General features: G+C 41.6%; 1 protein-coding gene across 1 annotated transcript in view; it reads right to left on the reverse strand.

Annotated features, from left to right (window-relative positions):
- Positions 1 to 10,858: 10,858 nt before the first annotated feature.
- The window catches only part of sdk1b (sidekick cell adhesion molecule 1b), a 332,960-nt gene continuing 325,789 nt past the window's right edge, over positions 10,859 to 18,029 (reverse strand). Inside the window, exons 42-46 of the mRNA XM_079552609.1 lie at positions 16,162 to 16,326; positions 12,788 to 12,925; positions 12,364 to 12,484; positions 12,165 to 12,294; positions 10,859 to 11,542 (exon numbers count right to left, since the gene is read on the reverse strand). Of these exons, the coding sequence (XP_079408735.1) occupies positions 11,237 to 11,542; positions 12,165 to 12,294; positions 12,364 to 12,484; positions 12,788 to 12,925; positions 16,162 to 16,326 (860 nt within the window). The 3' untranslated portion in view covers positions 10,859 to 11,236. The remainder of the gene's footprint in view (positions 11,543 to 12,164; positions 12,295 to 12,363; positions 12,485 to 12,787; positions 12,926 to 16,161; positions 16,327 to 18,029) is intronic.

Here is an 18,029-nt window from a genome sequence, read left to right on the forward strand (position 1 = left end):
AAGCATCGAGCAGTGGATGACTGGAGTGGTACGACACAAGGCTTTCAACAAATGGTAAATGAAGTCATCGCAATTTCTTTTAGATCCAAGAACTTCCCAGGAACAGCGTAACGTCATGCCTCAAGGTCATGGCCCCTTTTCAAATGACTGGACCAGGCCAACTATCTCCTCTTGGGCCTCTCTGGTCTTCATCACCTGTTGTTCTGACCTCATCCAACCTCATCCTCCTCTTCTGTTCGTCCCTCTCCATCTGCCTCTTCCTGGAGTCCTGACCGCCGACCTGCTGCTCGGAATGACCACGTTTCCCTGAAGAGCAGCCATTGTGCTCGCGGGCAGCTGCGCGCACTGCCCCCATATGTGTCGCTTAGAGTCTTTCATAAAAACATAATGAGATTTTATTTCCGTAGAGAAAGTCAAAGTGATATTCCGTGAGATAGCCTTAACCGTTGACTGGCAGTAGTGAACTATGTCAGCGTGGCACAGTGTGGTTCGTAGAATGACGGGGCCGTGACTTGTCCCAGCTCATTTGAAAGACTGTGAAAATGAGCTGTTTTCTCTTTGTCTCAGGGTCAATAGGATAATACTGCACGGCCATGAGTCGTTGTGAGTGTCAGTAGCGGCTCAACTCTGTGCTCAAATGGAGATCATGAAAGCCAGGAGCAGGGTTTCATTGACCCTGTGAGGTACTTTTACACAACAAAAGAATGGAACGTACTTAAAGGCACTTGTGTGACTATGCAGCGTAGGCGGAAGAGGCTGTACGTTTGATTCTAATATTACGTTGCTATCTATATCCTGACAACGAGCTGTAAATCTGTCATTTCTGTTTATAGAGGATGCTGTTGGAACCGTGTGCTTTGATCCCCTCCTTGATGACATGGTTTTCAGACAGTAACAAGCAGAGGTGGGTAGAGTAGCTAAAATATCTACTTAAAGGAACAGGCCACCATTTTTACATACTGAGATATGTTCTTGCCTGAGCTTAGACGAGTTGATGTGTACCTGTCTGGTCTTTGTACGTTCCCTCTGTCACGCACAACGACCAAAGATGTTGTTAGCATTTGGCCTCTCCCAATGTATTCCTATAGCTCCAAACAGGGGTGAAGTTAGAAGCGACCACAGTCTTCCACGGGCACACACAAAGACCACTAAGCACTGAGTTCAGGTAATAACATATCACAGTATGTAAAAATGGTGGCCTACTCCTTTAACAATAAGTACAGATGAGTAGTTTACTAGCAAAAAATTCACTCAAGAAGAAGTCAAAAGAAGTGACCAACATAATAACTCAAGTAAGGAATAAAAGTACCTACCTTTAGACGTCTTTCCACATGCAGGGGCGTGTCAGCCAAATGGCTGTTTCACCCAGTTTGTGGAGCTTTTCCATAAACAGGCCAGGGCCAAACCGGTCTGACCAGGTAAAGGTTTTGGGACCAACCTCTGGCTGTGGCCATCCATCCATCCATCCATCCATCCATCCATCCATCCATCCATCCATTTATGGTCAAAAACAGTTCCACTGTGCAGTAGTGCAGGGCAGAAATGGATAATAATGACCTCAATTCAGGCCCTGCCCCTCTGTGTGAGAGCCACTAACTACTAAGCCACTGTGAGACTGGGATTTAGGACTACTAGTCTATTTCCCAACTGTCTTTCTGTCTTCTTTTCTGTTTTAATACAGCTTGGCTCCTCTGAATGATTCCATAACTCCCACCAGAAGGCAGCATTTGTCCACATTTGTTCTCATCGCGGCTCTAAAAACTTTTAATGACGATCTGTACAGCGTACTCCTCTGTGGGGGCGCAGCACACAACAAATGCAGGTGTGTGTGTGGTGGAAACAGAAAAGTGTGAGGGATAGAGTCGATACGTGCACGTAGAGCGTATGTGTAAAGACGACTATAATGTACCTACGCAGAAGTGTTGGATGGACGGGGAGTGCGTGAAGTCTCCTCTCGCAGCACAGACATCCGTCCTCCAGTTGTATCATCGTTCAATAGCACAGCTTTCTATAACTCTTCTATCTCATTGTTCTCATTAAATACATTTTTTTTAAAAAACAGTGTCACAAATACCTTGCAATTCCTCTCAGTCACAGTGGCCTCAGAGACTTGATGCCCAACACACAACACGTTATGAGGTAGCACTGGTTACAAACTTTAGATTCCTTTTCAATTAAACATTTTCTGGTGGCACTTGGGAACAGAGGTTGCTGGAAATGTAAGATATGCTTTTGCTAAGGTTTTTGATTGGGAGGAGGTTAATCCAATGCTCTGAAGATCAGCCGGCTCTGATCTGCCAGTGGTTCAATGCAAACTGAATGTTATGAAGCTTCATTTGCCATGCTTCTTAATTTCAAGATCTGAGTTTCCTTCAATAGTCAATGCTGAGATTCTTTGCTAGTTTTCTCCCTTAATAACTTAGTTTTAATGTCAGAGTAAAGAAAAGACACTACACACCCTTTACGATGCTTATTTTATAATTTCTTTGCTTGAATTTTCTCTGTACACTTCAGCTGTATATCCCGAGCACTTAGGCACACGATTGATTTGAGTAAATTGAACTAGCTCCCTTTGTCACACTTTAAAAGCTGACAAAAATAAAATAAGGTCCAGTTCCTTCAAACCCAAATGGACAAAAGCAATAAATGTTCCCCAAAGTTACAGCTTCTATTTCCCAAAGCACAAAGCAAGGAAAGTCGTGGCCCGAAACCAGCCATATTTTTCTCAAACCTCACAGTAAATGAGAGCACTGTGAAGGCGGCGGCAAACAATAGAGTCGTCAATACTAACCTTCAAAGTGAGTCTAATGAGACCGGACTGCTTGACCCTCCGCTAGACTCAAAGAAAGTAATGCAGACCTCGCCAAGTGACATCACGGTAAAAGCTCCAGACTCCAGTAGGCGTAAATCGTTCTGATACTTATTACTGGCTTCGTTGACTCATTTTCCGCTCGAGGATGTAACAGCGGACCAGACGCACTGTAATTTGGCAGGGATGTGGAAGATTTTATGTAATCCACGACTTTTGTGTCCATGATGCTTCGTCCAACATGTGTCAGAGTAAAGTAAACATAAAGTAACCCAAAACAAGATTAAATTAAGTTTTACACACATGTTTCACTATCTGCCGTTGTGTTGGTTAGAAAATGCTATATTGATGGAAGGATCAAAGTTGTAGTGTTTAGTCCAACCTTGGCACGAGTAGGGACTGTACGGAGTTTAAACATGTTAAAAACGAAGCATTTTCCTCCCCCTACATGTCCCAGCCATGTCCTAATGTGTAGAATGAGCTCAGACCTGTTCACAACAACTGCCTCTAAAATCCTGCACTGTCACTCAAAAAGGTGTTAATTCGGGTCCGAAGTGCCGTCATGCACAAGCTTAATATAGAAGCTGCAGTTGCGCGTTAGACCTGAGGTTGCAGTCGTGAGTATTAAATGATCAACTTGCATCTAGTGTCTTTAAGATAAGTGCTACTACCAAGCACGTTCTCCAATACCCGCTGGCTGCTCTGCTTTATGCCCACAACACTAGAGTCCGCCATTGCTGTACTACCTCTATATCGCTGCGAGTCCCCCATTGAAAAGCATTGGACTTTAGACACATTAAAAACAAAACAATTAAAGAAACCAGGCTTGTTTTCATAAGAAGAATTTTAGAAATCTCGTACTTTATGAGATGCTTTGAAGCGTGGCAAAAGAGCCGCCTCATTTATTTCCTATGAGATAACGCAGACTTAGGCTGCATTGGAGGAAAACACATGCTTTTAACCCTGCTGCAGAGGCACATACGGGTCTCTGGCCTGTGACAGACCGGAAGACAGCCGTAAACTTTGTTTGGAGGGACGAGAGAAGCAGCGGAAACAGAGAAACCATCGTCAGAGCTCATGCTTTAGGTGAACCATGTTAAACTCGAGTCAGACGCTAACTCGCTACTATCCAGCAAAAAAGAGCTACGTTTGAACTCTCTCTGCAACTCGGACATATGTGTCTTATTTAATTTTTTATAAATGTATAAATCACGTGTTTAAAGCCCCGCACTGGTTTGAGAAAAGCCTCTGAAGTGCCATGACGTGCCGCAGCACACTACGTTCTGGTGTGCGTTGGCCTTTAATCACTTCAACTGGACAATTTTTTATTATACATACTTGCTGATATTTCAAGAATCATCCAATTGTGTTCTTCAAGGGCCACAGCTGTTAAGTCCCATCAGATGGTAGATTGGGTGGTGACATGCACCAGCGCAACAGGTGCTGTCGCACAGTCACCAGGCAAAACTTGCCAAACAACTTTTGACTGTTTGCCACGTTATGGTCCATAAACATAAATATATTTAATTTAAATTTAATGTGAAAGACACACACTAAGTGACACACAATTGTGAAGTGAAATGAAATTCAGACATGATTTAGATTTTTTTTTTGAAAATGAAAAACTGAAAAGTGGTATGTGCACATGTTGACCCGATGACTAAATAGAGTCTACCTGTGTATAATCTAATGTCACTTCAAATACAGCTGCTCTGTGATTGGCTCAGAGGTCTGTTAAGAGACTATTGTGGAGCAGAAGCATCATGAAGTCCAAGAACACAGTTAAATGCACTATCCAGGAATGGAAAGAGTATACAGAACAACTATTAGTCGTACGCTGCACAAATCACACGTGACTACAAGCGGCCGAAATGAGTTTCCTTCGCAAGGTGGCTGGGCGCACCCTTCGAGATCGGGTGAGGAGTTCAGTTACCCGGGAGGAGCTCGGAGTAGAGTTACTGCTCCTTCACATCGAAAGGAGCCAGCTGAGGTGGCTAGGGCATCTGTTTCGGATGCCTCCTGGCCTCGTGGAAGACCCAGGACACGGTGGTGGGACTATGTCTCCGAGCTGGCCTGGTGTCGCCTCAGGGCCCCCCAGAACAGCTGGAGGAGGTGTGCGTGGATCGGGAAGTCTGGGCATCTCTGCTGAGACTGCTGCCCCCGCGACCCGGCCCCGGATAAAGCAGAAGAAAATGGAAATCTGGCCTTTATGGCAGAGTTGCATTTTTAAAAGAAAAATAAGTCCTGTTTGCTGTTTTCCAGAAGCCACATGGTAACTTCTGACAAACAGCAAATGGGACTTCTTATGGGGTCCTGGGTCTTCCTGCGGAGGAAACTCATTTCGACCTTGTATCTGCAATCTTGTTTTTTCAGTCATGACCCAGATCTCATGACCATAGTTAGGAACACAGATCAACTGGTAAATCAAGAGTTTTGCCTTTTGACTCGGCTCCCTTTTCACCACAACAGCTCGATATCCTTCGCTCACTCGTGAACAGGCCCCTGAGTTACTTGACCTCCTCCTCTTGAAGCAAGGACCCTCCACCGAGCTGGAGACGTCGCAGCATGCTTCATGTTGTTAATTAGCATCAATAAAAGTGCTTCTTGTAGGCAAATGTAAAACTCACCCACTCAAAGCAATACTGCCACATGATTGGACCAAACCGCCAGTGATTTTGAGACCAAAGCTTATTTAGGCTTTGAAGATGGGTTTTGATAATTCACTTCTGAATGGATCAACACATAACACACCACCATATTAAAAGCATATATCTCAGTAATAGAATAGTCTTTGAGGATCGAAAGGAAAAATATGACCACAATGTGGACGAGGTTTTTACCAATAGATTTATTCACACATTGAATCAACTTAAAATAAAGAGTGGAGCAGGAGGGAGCATTTGGCTGTGGGAGCACGTCATTTCAACATAGCTGAACTGAAACGAGAAAACATCAAACTAACGTGTATTTGGTTTTGCCGTAAAAAACAAAAAAAACAAAAGAAAAACGTGGTCCCGGTTGATGCGGCGGTCGTGTGGAATTCTTTTGAAAAAACCCATAGAAAAATCGACCTGGTCGCCTTTCAAACTTAAACAAATCAAATCCAAAAGGGCGGGGTGAACGAGAGCCATTAGCAACTCGCAGCGGCGGCCATTTTTAGTGAATAATAATGTCCTGCGCGGAGAACAAAATTTCGATGGTGTAGCCTTGAGTATTGGGCACGTTTTTGGAAAAAACGGCGCTGTGAACCGGATCTAAAAAGACGCACAAAACAAAGCATTGCAACTATGTCTAAATCGCTCAAACCTACAGTAAAGTACAAAAATACGTTTAAAATATGACACCAATGGCACCCTCTCTGAAGCGTGTGACGGGTGAGGGAATCCAGATATTACAAAAGAAAAATCAGTCGAAAGTCGCTATTTTAAGAGAGACCCTGGGCGTGAGCAGCGTTCCGTATTGCTAGGTCAATAGGGAAAAAAGTAGCCCAGAATTTAAAAATATCCACCAGCTACAAGACAACTGAGAAAAGTCTTCCTTTGAGAAAACATTATGTCTGGAAAGTTATTTTTTTGAAATGCTCTTTGAGGTTTTAATAATAAGACTTCGACAGTGAGTTTGTGACACAGTTGGACAAACAATCAGTGTAAGTAATCAGTCACTAAGTCAATTTACTTGAGTAGCATTTTTGAGGAACTGTACTTTACTTGAGTGGTGTCTTTGTTAAGAACTTTCTAAAAAGGCTCTGTATGTAAAAAGTACATTTCGGTGTTTTTGTTCATTGTAAAAGGCTCACAATGTACACTCCAGAACAGTAGGTGGCGCTGTGCAGATGTTAAGTCAAATGCCACTGACGAGGAGCAAGTATGTTAGTCCCCGTCGTGTTGCCATAAAGGTGTGGAATTCAAGCGCTTATTTTTTTCCTTTGAAGTCCTAAAGTTATTTTTCAACTGATTTGTACTTTCCACTTTGAATACTTAACGCAGAACTTAGTAACTTTTTTTTTACCTAAATAAATCCTATTTATAGTCCCTCTGAGGGTAATACAAGTGTTAATGGGATGATTGGGGGGGTCTTTCATCTCCCTGTGGTATCTCTAGCCACAAAACCACACTTGCAACTTTCCCTGCCTCTGACCCGGCAGCCCCAATACACACTAATGGAAAACACCTCCCTCTCTGCTCTCAGTTGTTTGCAAAATCCTTTTTGGCTTGCATTTCTGAGGTTTATGACATGGTACAGGTAAGTCCTGACTGTATTCTGGCAACAACTTTCGGCTTATTGATGAACATTTTGCAAAACGTTCACAATCAGAAGAAGCTAACAGGCTAACGGGCAACGCTAATTGTGGGCTAGCGCCACGTTAGCAGTATTTACAGCCAAGTTTGAGTGGAAAAAATACATCTCTGTTGTACAATTGGGTTGTGGCACAATGTACAATATCCCTCTCTCCCTTTGTCTTTTTTCAGCATAGTATTTACTCTCACTGACAATGAGTAAAAAACTTGCTACGACAGCTGCAGTGGCGCTTGTGGCCTCTAGGGGCAAAAGTTAATTAGTTCTGCTTTAAGTATTTTCCACAGCGAATATATCGGTGAGCAACTTTACAACTTTGCTTATATGGAATCATATTTGACCAGTCGAGATAAAGTACACGTATAAATACAATGTAAATAGGTGACATTTTATGCCTTCTTCAAGCTTTTGAAAATACTTTTGGGCATAAATCAACGGCCCGATGGTAGATTCGTTTTCATAATATACTTTTATCTACTGTCTGATTAATAAAGCCTTTTCATCAATCGTGAACTATCAGCTTGTTGTTTTCGCTTTGACCTTGTTGTTGTTGTGATGGTATTGCTCTCTGAAAGCTGTGAAATGTGCTTAATTTTCTGTGGAAAACTGGGACGTTACTATAGGGCCTTTTAAAGTTCCTGTAAACAGTTTTTTAAACCATGACTGAGAAAGGGCTATACTTTCCAGTTTATAGTCGTTCTATAGTAGTTCTTGCCCATTCCTAATTCCTGACGGGGTCAAGCTAATTTTATTCTCCAACTAAAAAAAAAACATAGAATTAAAAATCGAATAACCAAACATTTCAGATTGTGTTAAGCAGAGTAGAGTAATGCAGTAAATCTATTGTTACTGAAACCGAACAGGGATAGAGTGACACTATTAAACAAAGGCTAAAACAATAGCAACGCGCTAAATTAGTAGTGAACGCTAGCTTAGCCCTGACAAGATCAGAGTGACACCAGTGAAGGTTTAAAGATTTTAAAGGCCCAATTTTCCTCACTTTCTAAAGGTAAAAAATGTAGCTAGTTCATATTAGCTGTTAGCCGTTTAAAGCTAATTTCCAACATTTCAAGGAAACGATTGCCCCGATAGCAACATTTGCAATATCAGAGTTGTTTTTAGCTTTGCTGCTACTTCCGGTTTTCACATTGCTTATAATAACACTGCAAAGACACAAAATGGATAAAACACATATTCCAACATATGTCACCATTTTTAAATAAAAAAAAATTCTTGAAATATCTGGATTTCTTTTTTCCTTTAAACATGGCCTTCATGAACGCACCAGCATAAACAATTACAAACGATACTCTCAACGGGAAAAAAAACAACAACAGAAAAATATTTTGCGGGCTCAGTGCAAGCAATATGGCCGACCACAGGCAGTAAACAGTAGAAAACGCCATTCTTCACATATAGTCATCTTTTTTACAACACACTCTCACTGAGATTTAAGTGCTCGGTTTCCTCCGCCATCTTTGTTCAAATGCTTTTAACACGTAGCACTGATTGTTAATCTGTCCACAGCGGTCCGAAAGCCCGACCGCGCCACGTCTGGGTAAAAAAAAAATCCCCCGCTGTACCGTCTCGTATTCTACACGGCAAAAATAAACATCGACATGAGTGACTTGAATTTAGAATGATAACCGGAGAGTTGTCAGGCTAAGATTTGTTGAGTTGTTTCCAAATATTTGCTACGAAATCTTTGGACATTAGCTACTTCTGGGATAGCGTCTTACGAAGTGTCTCGACAGCTAAAATATTACTGGTTTTGCTCAAAATGCGCAATTTATTGAATTCTAATTTTGCCAGAAGCATGAAAAAGTAGCTGTTTAAGTGCTGCGACTGGGGGGGAGGGGGGAATGTAATGGTAGCTTGCCCAAGGAAACTAAGGTGAGACCCTGCAGGAACACTTCATTATTTTTTTAATGTTGAAATTTTTTTTTTTAAACAATTTTGCCTCTAAACACGTGAGCTTTCACCTGGAAACAAATAAATCGTGCAATCAACTCTCTTACCTCACTGAATCAACTTTTTGCAGATTCAGGACTGCAGTTTCAAGGCCATAATGCTATCGCTAAGCTAGGCTACTACCGCTAACCTGTCGTTAACACCTGCGTCTTGTTTTGTGAAGGCGCTAAAAATGCTGCAATTATAAAACTGTTTTTGTAAAATGCCTATTTTAGCCTTTATATTACCCAACAATTTAAAATTCAAAGCTAAATCCAATACTTTTTTTTATATTTATTTAAAAAAAAAGACCTGTAATACTGGAGATGCTAGCTGGTGAAACTACTGTAATATGCAATAGGTCTGGATCTAATATATATATATATATAATATAATATATAATATAATATAATATAACATATAATTATATAATGATATATATTATATAAAAATATCATACAAAAAGACTATTGTATTGGTAGGCATGGAGCGTATCAAGACATCCCTAGTACTCAAAAGGCCGGTAAACTAATTTATATCAGTAATCCAAAGCCTAAATGTATGTATTATCCTGCAGTGTCTCACCTTAAATTGACCAATTTCCTTCAGAATTATTTTTTCCTTAGTTTGAAGTTTTATCACAAAAGTATGAGTTTTATAGTTTTATATTTCAATCCTATTTTTTTTACTCCACTGACTGTAATTTTGGTGCAGTGCATTGACAGTCTATCGAAACCAGTCAGACACACCCTGGAACAGGTCATATTGGAAAAACTCAATGTAAACTCATCAAAACAAGTCACACCAACATCAACATTCAGTCTGTCACTTATATCGAGATGACTTTTGCCCGTGACTTTCCCGCTCTGGAGATGGGCATGTGAAGTTGTGCACTTAGATGTGGAGAGAGATACGAGAAGAAGCGTTTGTGCAGAAGTCCACCATTTTGTGGTCCAAGCCTCTTCATTTCAAGAATACATTTCGCTCTAGCTTCAGAGTCTTAGTTTAGTTTAGGTACATCATAAAAACACACTCGCCGACACAGTGAGGACACCGCGAAAAAACAAGTATCCACAGTTGAAACGACTTGAAGACTGAATCGTTTCTTTGAGGAGCTTTGATGATCTCACTTTTGACCTGGTTTCTTTTTTGAGCTGTTCGAATCTAAAGAGAAATGGGATCAGGCACAAGCCGACTTTAAAGAGGAACTTAACACTAAACCTTTTTTCTAAACCAACATGCATTGCAAAAAGTAACCTAGAAATAGGTACACTTTTTCTGTGTCCTTGATTTGAGTCTTTGATGTCAAGAAATCTGTCCATGGAGCAATATTGATACAATATTGATTGTTATTGATGTTTTTTCTTCATTTAAAGTACACATATCCTGCATATACGGCTTAGAAATAGACTTTAAAACATTATTTTTGTTGACTCAGCTTTGATATTTATCATTTTATAATTTCAGATGTCATCTCTGTAAGAATTAAATAGTAACTATGAAGTAGAGGCACTGGAGCTGGTGAAGACTTTGACTGGGGCTCCTCCTGCTGGCAGCTGTAGGAATAACTTATTTTAAAAAACACTAACTATACAGCGTGGTTTACAGCCTCAGCGCGGTGTGATAAACACTTTGTATCAGTTCTGAGGTGTTTTGTTAAGTGTTGGATTGTGGGCTCCAGGAAGTGCAGAACGAAGCGTTGACACTGCAGAAGAATCAGACAAACAGCTTTGCCCGAGGGTTGGATCACTCAAAGGTTTGTGAATGTAATTGAATGTCTTTGACAACATAACATGGTTTAAAGCTTGAAAAAAAATGGATTTTGCATACTGAAGTGTGAAAAAAACTTGGACAGATTTCTTAATATTAGCTTCTCAAAACAGGTAGTGTGCTGAAATGGTTTAGCTAAATGTAATATAGCAATTGTTTTCATATTGTGCCGTGTATGCCCTAGTTTCGGGAAGCAACCATAAAACACATTATTCAAATCAACAATCCACAGTCACCTAAACTCCACACTTTTCAAAACCCCTCAATCCGAAATCCAGATTCAGAATTCAAGTCTCTTCAACCGGGTATTCTAATTTCGCAGTGAATTTTTGTAAACCAGGGGAAAGGCAAGTGGCAAGTGTACTATAGGTCTTTGGGAGGGCATCCAGTGTTTTTTTGTTTTTCAAATAGTCAGACAAAAGAGGAGAAGCCTGTGACGGGGGTGCGTGATCCGGGCGGGTTGTTGTTGTTGTTGGGGAGCGTGTGGTGGGCGGGCTGTCCGCTCGGGGTGTAGGCTCCGCCCGTGCTGTGCTGTGTCACTACAGTCTGGTAGTACGGCTCCTTCTCCACCGTGGCGCACTCCTCGTACGGGAAGGCGCTAGTGTTCTTGAGGCCCTTGGGCTGCCGTTTCCAGGAGTTGTAGTAGGTGGGGTCGCTCATGTAGTGGTTGACAAATGAGTGCTTGGGCTGCTCCTCTTCGTAGTCGCTGTCGGTGAGCTGGGGACAGAGGAGGATCACATTTTAAAGGAGCTGTGGCTGATTCATGGTGGAGCTTTCAAGGCCCCAGATCAGCTGTGGAATAAAATGTTTTGCCCCGTAATGTAAAAGCTGACATTTGTGAAGAAAGATCTTGGTGCGCTGATTATTTTATGGTATCTTTTTATAGATGAACTAGCAGGCTGTCGTGAAACATAACATATTTATAAATGTCATGATGTAACACAACTAACAATTAACTCATTGACTGCCAATGACGTCTATAGACGTCAATTTGGTTTTTCAATGGGAATGGCTGCAGTAAAGCCTTGAGCATGTCTGGTGTTAAAATATTAGTTGTAGTTCTTTTATTGAGCCCCTAGGTGGCAGCATTGCTCTTTGGATGCAATCACAGTCACTGTTTTGCTTGATTAAAAAAAGCGTGTTTTCTCAGCTTTTTGGTCAGAAACCAGCATTTTGGGTAATTTCACCTATTTTCTATGGACGATTACTAAAGAATGGAAAGAGGTACAAACACCCTTTTTTTTTAGATGAAAGACGATAGTCTAATCTTCCTTTTGGAAAGGATTAATCTCATTTTCAAATGTCTGCTACGTATTTCCAGATGTTTGTCCTGGTGTACCTCAGACTCTGAGATCTCTGTGGGTTTCTCAGTGAGTGTGGTGCTCTCCGTCAGGACCGTCCCGTTGTAGTTGTTACAAATGTCCTCATCGGAGTAGTGCAGGACGCCTGGGCTGGGCCTGGGAGGAGACCTGTGCACACAAACCAGGATTAGGAAAGGCAGTCCCAGGACAAGAGGCACACAAACGCACGGGCAGGACCTGGTGCCGTTCTTCTTCAGGAAAGAGTTCTTAGAGTTGAGGGTTCGACTGTTGAGCTCCAGAGCAGTGAATCCTCCGTTATCCAGGGTGACGGACTCGTCAGCTGGGGACAGGTGCTTTCCTGCAGAGAGGAACACACTTTTACTATTTATCAGTCAAATGGTCCCTCATTTAAGTTTAGTGCGAAATGACGTGAGCGGCCATGTTGATTGATTAAATGTATTTAAAGGGCTGTCGTTAAACAATGCCAGTATGGTATTGGAAAAATAAAGTTTAGGCACTACTGGTATTGAAAAATAATTGGTATCAGGTACTTGGTTCATCGCAGAATCTGAATTTCCCCGATTTACTAGTAGTTCTATTTAGTCTTATGTTGTCTAAACTTTTTTGTTTTGTTTGGATGTGTGTGTGTGCAGAGGCCAACCTGAGGAGCAGCTCTTGTACTTGTTGCTGTGTCCGTGCAGCAGCAGAGCGAACACCAGCACCAGGACCAGGATGAGGCCCACCAGCGCCATCACCAGGAGGAACCACCACTCCTCATAGAACGGACGCGTGGACTGGGCTGTGAACAGGTGACGTGATCATGAATCATCTTTACTGAACATTAAGAGACTCTCCTTCCATAAGCGTTAGTGCAGGGCTTGAGTAATTAAACATTGATTAAGAACAGATTCTCCCAGTTAATCTATTATAGGCCTATAGGGCACAGCAACAGCCTGGACTACGCGAATGTTATAAATTTACTGTTACCATGGGAATCCGCAACGTTTCTGGCGCAAGGCAAGATTGTCCGTAACATTAGCCAAAAAGTTAAAAATATGGAGAAAAGAGCCGCTCAGTCAGCTGCCAACTCAACTCAGTACAGTTAATATTTCTAACACTGCAGTGTCCAAAGGCTTTAAGGTGAAACATAACTCCAGTAAGAAAACCATTAACCTGGTCAACCTCCCCATGTGGAACTTTAAAAACAATCAAGTTGATCATACTACAAGGTGAAGACAAAAAAACGGGTACACTTCCAACTGATCAAATAGGTGACTATATGTTTTGGGGATGAGTCTTCCTCCGCCTTCTTCCACGACCCTTTCAGCTGCATCATTGACGTCTCCTGTAAAGTCTTTGAAGAAGATGTCCCCCCTGTAATCTGGCCATATTGTAGGTCCTTCCTGCAGCAGGACCTTTCTCTGAGAAAGAATGTGAGGGAATGCTTCTCATCATTCGATGAACTGCAATTGGGTCGAAAGCTGTTTGTCCTGGTTCATCTGTGATGAAGATGTTTGAATGGTTTACATTAAGAAGTGTGACTACTCTCCTTGAGGAACATCAGGTGATGGCAAGGTCATCGTCGAGCTCTGGACAGAGAAACCAGAGATGATCCTGAGAACATTGTCCTTGTTTGTAGCAATCATCGTGGGAGGGTGACAGGGCTGAGGAAGGCTGATCTCCAAAATGTAGTCATTTGTTTGACAAGTTTGAGTTGGCCTTGTAGCACTCTGGTCCACCTGACTATTTTTAAAGTTAAAAAAAGTTAAATATGGCTAGTAAATAGAGCTAATTATGGTCATCAATTTACCTAATAAAGAATTCTGTTTACATTTCTGCAAATAAAGGTTTCATACAAGTGGAAATGACTATATTTACGCTATATACCTTAATATGGTAAACCTCCTCTGCGCTGGGCGACCCCTTAACGTCCTTCAAAAAATCTGAACAAAACCACATGACTTTCTACCCCAAAAGGAACACGGATCCACATGGGGAGGTTGAATTTTCCAATAAAACATAATTTAGAAGATTTAGAATCTAAAGTCTCCCAGTGGCCAGTTTGGCTCTGGGTGGATGTGAGCAGACTCAGCAGACCGAAGCACTGCGGCGGTGGATTTCCAGTTTCCAGTGGCGTCACTCAAGTCACAAATATCAAAGTGTTTTTAAAAAAAGAGGGCGATTCATGGACCTCTAGGCAGTAATGAAAAATGCTGGTATAAGCGATGCTCTTTGGTGAACGGATAGTCAATGTATAAAAATGCACAAAGAACCAAGGCACCGCTCTAAAAATGAATTAGAATTAGTGATGGCCAAAAAACCTAGCACTTTGGAGCTTGAATCGCTCTTCCTGAAGCAGATTGCTGTGAAACACTGCGTCGGAGCCTGTTTCAGTAACAGCTGGTCACGTGACTATCTCAAAAACTGCTTCCTTCATTCAACCCATTTCAGCGCACAGGCCTTCATCAGGAACAGAATAAAAAATCTTAAAAAAACATGTGACATAATATACATATGTTGCACCAATAGGATTTCTCCACCTGGCTGAGGCAGTATGGGAGGTGGACTCAGGTGTGACTAAAAAACACCACAAGATGCAATATGCAAATGTACTATTGCCCTGGCTATACACAATCAAATCGTGTATAGCAGTGTTTTTCAACCTTTTTTGAGCCAAGGCACATTTTTTTCATTGAAAAAATCACGAGGCACACCACCAGCAGAAAATCTAAAAAAAATGTAACCCTGTAGCCTATATTCAGTTGTTCACATCAAAGTGTCTTGAATAGGAACACCGTATGGCAGGGGTAGGCAAGTTTTCTTGGCGGAGGCCGATTTTCTTTATTGTCAATACACCGAGGCCCGAAGCCGCTGATTATTAGCCCAAAGTAAAGCACAACCCTGCAAAAATGACCATCTTAAATGAGATAAATGACGCAAAATTGCTTGAATTAAAGTTCTTCTATGTTGAATTTGAGTCGGTTTGAACCAATCCCAAGATACAAATGCTATAGTGCCAATGGAACAAGAATAAAACCCACTTGAAATCAGACAAACTTATCTGAATCAAGAGAATAACTACTACTAACGTTTTATCTCGTCTAAGACCAGACCAAATCTACTGAAATCTTAGATTTAATCTGTTAATTCAAGTAGATTTATGTCATTTCTTCCTTTATACGATTATTCTTTTCCCAGTGCACTTCCTTCAAATGCCAGTTTTGTACATAATATATGATCTCATTGGGTGCATTATTACATATATACAGTATTTCTACCTATTTTTCTCCCGTTTAACTCTAATAATGTTAAAAATACTCTCTGACTTGTGTAATAATGTTTCTCAAAATCATCTTGAGGGCCCGAGGTGCTGGTGTGGAGGGCCGGATTTGGCCCCCGGGCCTGACGTTGCCTACCCCTGCCGTATAGTCTCGCTAGCCACAGTGCCACAGTCGCCGCCACCTGCCGCACCCATGCATCACTATTTCTCTTGTTTCAAAGAAATGAGCGACCTAATATGGAGTATTTATTACATGGTTGCTCTACTCTAGAAGCACAGACACTTGAAAACGGTACATTATTTGCAGATAATAATGAATTTCTTTTAAAAAAAACAACTAGGTGAAATTGGATAATTTTCCAAGGCACACCAGACAATATCTCACGGCACACTAGTGTGCCACGGCACAGTGGTTGAAAAACACTGGTGTATAGCCCAATATTACAACAAGGAGTTGCCTCACAAGGCTGGACCAAGCATCAAAACAGCAAAAGATTTAAAAAATTGTAGTATCTATTCAATCACTCAGTGGCAGATGGAAATGTCCCCTGTTCTGAGACTCTCTTAGGTGGCAAGGAAAAACCCAAAAACCAAGTAGGACAAAGAGAATCCACTGGGAGAACCACTCCCATGGACAGACAGGCCAGGGAGACTCGGGGCTGATGGGAGTCTCTGTGCAGATAACTGTTTTCAGCTTATACCAGTGGCTTATACCTACAGTGGAGAAAAGTATATGCATCTTGTGTGCGCTTTACCGGCAAGAGCGGCGGAGGGAGCGCTGGGCTGGCCGTAACCATAGCGATTGACCGCGATGACCCGGAACTCGTAGCCGACGCCAGACCGGAGGCGCTCCACGGGGACGGAGACGGAGCGACTGCTGGGCGGCACCAGGCGGATGAACGAGTCCCACGCGCCTTCGTCTGCCACACAAACACATATCGAACATCCTTCATCAATGTTTTTTTCTGATTTAGAAAGTCAGGAGTAAAATGGAGTTTCGAATGGACTTTGGGAACCGATAATGCCAGATTTTGTGATTCACAAACAGGGACTATTCTAATTTCCATTCAATTATAATCTCGCCGTCCGACTTTAACCCTCGTCTGGGTACAGGCTGCCATCGTGTCCTTAAAGTGACAGTCTGTAAGTTTAAATATAGAAATCAGAATCCCTGGTGCCATCACTTCGACCAATGAGACTAGCTTTCCTGTGAACTGCTCCACTCAGGAGGAGGGTAACGCTTGATTATGTATATACTTTTGAAATTTCTCCCTCTCTCCTGGGAGTAGCTTTCACGTCCAGTCAGGAGGGGGTACTTGATCTACTTTCTGAATTTATTCTTTTCTTTTAATTCTAACTTTATTTAACCTCTTAACTCCTGCCTGAACCGAGAGGATCTTTTTCCTCACGTCATCAGATTTTTTTTCCATCATTTTTTTGTTGGGTGTTCAACTCATTTATGTAACTTTTTTGTTTTTGGGTCATTTTTTGTCACATTTTTGTCATTTTTTCGTCAATTTTTTGTATTTTTTTGTCAAATTTTGAGCACATTTTTGTTACTTTTTCGTCAATTTTTTTATCACATTTTTGTAAAATTTTTGTCATTTTTTTTGCCATTTTTTGCCATTTTGTCATTTTTTTGTCACATTTTTGTCATTTTTTGTCACATTTTTGTAATGTTTTTGTAATGTTTTTGTCAAATTTTAATCACATTTTTGTCACATTTTTGTAATTTTTTGTCACATTTTTGTCATTTTTTTGTCACATTTTTGGTCAATGTTTTCTCACTTTTTGGTCACATTTCCATCATTGTTTTCGTCTCAGTTTTGTTGCTATTTTCAAAGCTTTTTTCCAGAAGCTTTTGGATTGGGGTAAAGCCAAACTGGAGAAAATGTGCTCGGTTCAGGTGGGAGTTAAGGGGTAACCAGGAAGTACCACTGAGGTAAAGAATCTCTTTTTCAGGGGAGTCCTGGTGCCAGAGGGGAACCCCTTGTACACGTTTTTAGAGCAGACACAGGGAGAACATGCCCACTCCACACATTCCAGACTCTGACCCCAGGAAACAAACCCAGAACCTTTTCTTCTCATTTTGCGATCTTACAGACTATCACTTTAAGCAAGACACTCTCCTTTAGTTGCAACCACAATTTTTTTCCTGCAAATACATGGGCAGTAAAAACGTCTACATGCGATATAATCATTTTAAACATATGCTTCTGAAACACATATGCCTCTTGTATTCGTTCAGTGTGGGGGACATTCATCCTTCAAAATTATCGGCACGACATCTTGACTTTTAAACAAAAAGAAAGTGTCTCCTGAGAGCAGTGCAGGACGCTGAACTGTGCTGCTCCTCATAATTGGAGGATGGTCCGGCCGTGACTAGAAGAGGGAGTGTGCATGACCTGCCCCCGCTGTGCGCCCACTTAGAGAGATACACTCGGGGTAATCTGCATTAGCAAACCGCTGCGGGCTCGATCTGCACGGCAGGTTTTAATGAATGAGCCCATTGCTTCCACTTGAGGTAATGAGGAGGACTTCTTTTAGACACCTCTGTGTTGGTCTTTTCTGCTTTTTTTTTCACACACAGGAGCTATTCTTAAATGACAATGGGTTTCCTCAA

Source organism: Gobius niger, assembly GCF_951799975.1.
Source record: "Gobius niger genome assembly, chromosome: 3".
Lineage (NCBI taxonomy): Eukaryota > Metazoa > Chordata > Actinopteri > Gobiiformes > Gobiidae > Gobius > Gobius niger.